Genomic DNA, 6,000 nt, shown 5'->3' with positions numbered 1-6,000 from the left:
CCAACCAACCAGACAGGAATTGCTATCTGGCATGAGGAGGAACATTTGAGCCAGATGGTACATGTGAGCACCTGAAGGCTGCCTGGCACTTCACACAGGTATGAACCTAGCAAATGGGACTTTCAGTTTGGTATTAAGGCAGATATTGCACCAATAAGCAAACAGCTTATTTGGGTTTTTTTCAGCCATCCCTTCATGACTCATGAAGTTTCTAAGGTAAGTTGATTCAAACAAACTTAAAAATGCTTGGACATGGAAAAATTACTTCTGGTAAAAAAAGAACATTTGATCTGGAAGAGCTCGCTTTCTTGTCCAGAAAAGGTTCTCCAATGTATATCTTTTTGCAGAGTCCTGGTTTAATCTTTAAATTTCTCTTTCATGAAAAATAAAAAAGTAACAAAGACAGTGATTCATGGTGGTTTAGATGTCATGTCTACCATAGAGTTACAGTTATTTTTGCAGCCATTAAAAAAATATCAAAACTCAGACTGGTGGAATCATTAAAGCTCCACATCCACTCGTCTCCTCTGAACTAAACTCAGTCTTGGAAAACCTGCAGTCAAAACAGTCTGAAGAGAAGCTCCCCGCAGTGCCATAAAGGCAAAAGAAGAGTGAGGAGCTCAGGACCCCTCACATATCACATCTCCCTGCCTCTGCTCTGTCTAAGCACAACACTGTAGACCCCAGTTATACACTAACAGGTCCAAACATCAAAACGATTTATTAAACTGTATCAAATGCTGTAGATCAGGGGTTCTCAAACTTTTTGGAGCCAGGGACCCCTCACAGATGAGAAAACTGTCCAAGGACCCCCTCATAATTGTAACACAGATTAAGCACATGCTTACTACCTGTATGAGCCATTTTTACCTATGTTGTTTTTGTTTTTTGTTTTGTTACTTGCACAATCACCACAAGGGGCACTTCAGGTAAAGGGGCAGGTAAATGCTACAAAAGGGGCACAGGTGAAGTAGTGATCTTGGGAACGGGAAGAGCACATGGTTTTTACCGCTCCTCTTAGACCACAATGTTATTTTTCATCACGCATATCACCTTCAAAGTAAGTTGTCTTTACCTGTTTATTTTTTTGGAGCAATAAACGGCAAGAAATAACGCAACAATAACCTCAGATTGGACATTGGATAGTCACTACACTACCATTTGCACTCTTAGATGCTCTTGGAACTGTTTGTATTGTAAAACTTATCAATGTAAATACTTCAGACCTGTAACATAGTGATAAACAGACAACACTTTAATTTAAATCATGTAAATACCACTTTTATAAATTAAAACAGAGAGTCATTTCATTCCTTGTGGACTCATCATGACAGCATTTATACTTTTCAAGAAACTTAACAGTAGCAAGACTTGCATATCCCTTCAAGTCACTAAATGGTATCATAACAATGGTGTATATGCTGTTTTGTAATGACACAGCACAATTTTATAATTTATTAGAAATGTATTGAAATTATTTCACGGACCCCCATGCTATGGTTTGCGGACCCCCAGGGGTCCCAGGACCCCACTTTGAGAACAACTGCTGTAGATGGCCTGTGCAAGCACTGTCCACATTCCAGATGAGTTTAGTTTATTTTTCAATTCGATGTATTTTGTTGTGCAAGAAAAAATAATGTACCTTACGTGTATATGTGTGCATGTTAGATAGAGATTAATGCGTCTGGGACCTGTTTACTGTTTACTTTTCAAGTGTCTGTCAGTATTATCAAAGCTTTACTTATCAATATTTTTTTTGTAACAATCATCAATTGATTTTATTATAAAGACTGTGTTTGAAGAGAAAGGGGTCACTAACCTAATGTGAGTGATGACCTGCTGCAGTCTTAAACTTCCTTGTAGTGTTATTAATTCTTTCAGCTCATTGTTTTGGTTTTACAGCCAGCAACCTCTTTGTTTTGGTTCACTCTGATCACCCTAATCGACCTTGTTTCCAGCTGCAGTCGGCGCCTGTTTAAAATAACAAAGCTCTGATAGGCCAGTTCAGATATACAGCTTCAGGAATGTTCAGCTAGGAAGACTATCTTTGCATTCACAATACATGCCTAAAGGTGTTTTTCAACTAGGGACTTCACCCCTGAACTACGTGCTTTTTGACTGGAGGAACCAGGATCTAAATTTAGTTCAGGGGTAGTTCATCTCCCCCCCTGAAAAGCCCCTGCTTGGGGGGTAGTACTTTCCAAAAAGGCCCGGGACTTTGGGGGGTAGGGCCTGCAATGCTGAACATGTCTGATAGGTAGGTTAACTGCAGTGTTTTTATTCCACCAACCATCCACAATAACATCACACACATCTGGGATTCACTTGATTTTTTCTTTCTTTCATTTGTTTTTATTTCTTCCATCTGTTTTATGTAATCTACCCGGGACTTCAGCCCGTAGTCGAAACACAGACAACAATGGGGGCAGAGGAACCTTTTAGTTCTGGGAAAATTAGTTCTGGGGGCTAAAAGCCCCAGAACTCCTGGTTGAAATCCACCTTTGGCATTAGGGCTGTCATTGGTTAATCAACTGTAGCATTCATAGTGTCTTGTCCAATAGCAAAGAGGCACACACTGATTTTCAGCCAATCGCTTCTCTGCTCTCTTTTTAATTCTGATTCTTTCTCTGCCTCTTGTTCCTTCACACTGTTGATTAGTGCGCATCTCAACATCCCCATCTCCAACTGGTCTTCACAGAATCACCAGTCTTCATCCATCATTAATCTGGAGATAGCAAATCATCAGCTGCCACCACCACCATTGTCTGGACCCCAGAAAGTCCTTACGCCACAGATCTCCTGTCAAGTTACATTATTTAACATATGTTGTGATAAATGTATTTTAATTCTCACTCAAAAGCATGAATAATGGACTTACATTAAGCAAATGGTTTGAAATATGTCACCAAAGGAATCATTGTTCTTCAGCATGAGCCAGTAATATGTCATTGTTGTGCTCACAATTTATTTGTGCTGCCCCCTGGTGGCCAAAAAACTCAATTCAAAGCAAAATGTATTGGTTGGTTCAGAGAATCTTCTTGAATGATTTCTTGCCAGTACCTGATATGACTTTATTGTTTCACCAGTGATTCCAACAAACTTTACTTAAGTAGCAAAAGTAAGATGACTTTAATATTAGAGAAAATAGACAAAATGTGGAGGAGCTTATTAATGTGCCTTTGTAACAATAAAATAGCAAGGCTCTTGGCAAATGTGATCAGCATTGTTGTGATTAACAATCCTCAAGGTAGCATGTTGGCACTTTGAGTAAATTCTTTCGACCTTGCGTTACCAACCTGCAAGCATCGGCTGGTTTCTGTGTTTTTGGAGGCAGGCAGGGATGGAAAAAGAGCTAAAAGATTAACCCTGAATTAAAGCAATTTTCCCTATAGTAAGTTTACTTTAGATATACAAAAGTAAGACAGTGTGTGTGTGTGTGTGTGTGTGTGTGTGTGTGTGTGTGTGTGTGTGTGTGTGTGTGTGTGTGTGTGTGTGTGTGTGTGTGTGTGTGTCCACTGAGTGATTATCATAATTAGCATAAATATAAAATGACAACGCCACAGAGCCTGATGTTCAAACCAACAATACAATTCTGCAGCTTTACATTTGAGTGAGTCAGGCTCTAAAGTCACATTGTTACAGAGATCATAGAAACGAATACACCCTCACACCTCACCCACCATCATTGGTGCTTTTGGTTTGGGTCATTTGGCGTGCTAGTCTTTGGGTGTATAAAACAATGACATTTAAGGGTATGCTGAGGTCAGTGGCAGAGCTAGACTCTCAGCGCAAAGGGGACGGAGCAACCTCAAGGGGCCCTTCTGATAGTCAAATTCACAACTGTAAAACAGCTGATATATTTTCTCCCCTAATTATCAATAAAAAACATAAATTCTAACTTATTGATCCAAGACAGTCCATAAAAGGCAACAGGTTTCTAACCTTAACCCTAATCATAACCCTAACCCTAATCATTACCCTAAATCTAATCACAACCCTTACCCTAACCCTAACCCTAATCATAACCCTAACCCTAATCATAACCCTAACCCTAATCATAACCCTAACCCTAATCATAACCCTAACCCTAACCCTAACCCTAACCCTAATCATAACCCTAACCCTAACCCTAATCATAACCCTAACCCTAACCCTAATCCTAACCCTAACCCTAACCCTAATCCTAACCCTAACCCTAACCCTAACCCTAACCCTAACTCTAATCCTAACCCTAACCCTAATCATAACCCTAACCTTAACCCTAATCCTAACCCTAACCCTAACCCTAATCATAACCCTAACCCTAACCCTAATCCTAACCCTAACCCTAACCCTAACCCTAATCCTAACCCTAACCCTAATCATAACCCTAACCCTAACCCTAACCCTAATCATAACCCTAACCCTAACCCTAATCATAACCCTAACCCTAACCATAACCCTAACCTTAACCCTAATCCTAACCCTAACCCTAACCCTAATCATAACCCTAACCCTAACCCTAATCATAACCCTAATCCTAACCCTAACCCTAACCCTAACCCTAATCCTAACCCTAACCCTAAACCTAATCCTATCCCTAACCCTAACCCTAATCCTAACCCTAACCCCAACTCCTAATCCTAACCCTAACCCTAACCCTAAACCTAACCCTAATCATAACCCTAACCCTAACCTTAACCCCAATCCTAACCCTAACCCTAACCCTAACCCTAATCCTAACCCTAACCCTAACCCTAATCATAACCCTAACCCTAACCTTAACCCCAATCCTAACCCTAACCCTAACCCTAACCCTAATCCTAACCCTAACCCTAACCCTAACCCTAATCCTAACCCTAACCCTAATCATAACCCTAACCCTAACCCTAATCATAACCCTAACCCTAATCCTAACCCTAACCCTAACCCTAACCCTAATCCTAACCCTGATCCTAACCCTAATCATAACCCTAACCCTAACCCTAATCCTAACCCTAACCCTAATCATAACCCTAACCCTAACCCTAACCCTAATCCTAACCCTAACCCTAATCATAACCCTAACCCTAACCCTAACCCTAATCCTAACCCTAACCCTAACCCTAATCCTAACCCTAACCCTAACCCTAATCATAACCCTAATCATAACCCTAACCCTAACCCTGATCAACAAAATATCAACTATTGATTTATCAATTGTTAAAAATTTACTAGAACACATTTTTCTTTTTATTTTATATCACATGGAACAAACAACATGTGGTCTTCTATTTCGTTACTATCAGGGAGATGTTTTACTTTTAAAGCATGTTTCGATGTGAATCAGATGACTACAGGTGTTGCACACAGCGGAGACGCTCAGCTTGGGGCTGTGGCTGAGTGACAGGTCTTCACAAGTGTTTTTTTTATCCACCAGCGGACTGATTATGACCCGGTTGTGCTCCCGGCTGACACTTGACCATGTTCACATGCTTATTTTTCTCAATAACAACGAGTAGACAGAAAACTGGACACTAAGGGTGTAAAACATGTTTCTGTTCCGATCCCTTGTTGAAGTCTGAGCCTTCACTTTTATGACTGTATGTCCGCAGAGATTATGAGCCTGCTCCACACGTTGATATTCAGGGTGTTGTCCCTTCTTGTACAGCGCATTTGAGTTGTCTGACCAGTCCAGTTTATTGTTCAGGTGAACACCCAGGTACTTGTAAGATTTCACAATCTCAATGTCCGTTCCCTGGATGTTCACTGGTGTGGGAGGAGGGGACTTGCGTCTTCTGAAATCCACCACCAGCGCTTTAGTCTTTCCTGCGTTGAGCTGGAGGTGGTTTCTCTGGCACCAGACTGCAAAAATCCTGCGTCAGCTCTCTGTACTCTCTGTCAGGCCAACAATGGCGGAGTCGTCAGAGAACTTTTGCAGGTAGCAGCTCGCTGTGTTGTGGGTGAAGTCTGCAGTGTAGAGGGTGAACAGGAACAGAGCCAGAACTGTATATGGATTTCTGGGGATTATTAACTGAACGA

At 41.0% G+C, this 6,000-nt stretch overlaps 1 protein-coding gene across 1 annotated transcript in view; it reads left to right on the top strand.

Annotated features, from left to right (window-relative positions):
• The first annotated feature begins 984 nt into the window (after window positions 1–984).
• prelp (proline/arginine-rich end leucine-rich repeat protein) overlaps window positions 985–6,000 on the top strand; it is a 26,139-nt gene continuing 21,123 nt past the window's right edge. The window contains exon 1 of the mRNA XM_034698293.1: window positions 985–1,060. Within this exon, the coding sequence (XP_034554184.1) occupies window positions 999–1,060 (62 nt within the window). The 5' untranslated portion in view covers window positions 985–998. The remainder of the gene's footprint in view (window positions 1,061–6,000) is intronic.

Source organism: Notolabrus celidotus, chromosome 1, assembly GCF_009762535.1.
Source record: "Notolabrus celidotus isolate fNotCel1 chromosome 1, fNotCel1.pri, whole genome shotgun sequence".
Taxonomy (NCBI): Eukaryota; Metazoa; Chordata; class Actinopteri; order Labriformes; family Labridae; genus Notolabrus; species Notolabrus celidotus.
This window is presented reverse-complemented; position numbering and strand designations above follow the sequence as displayed.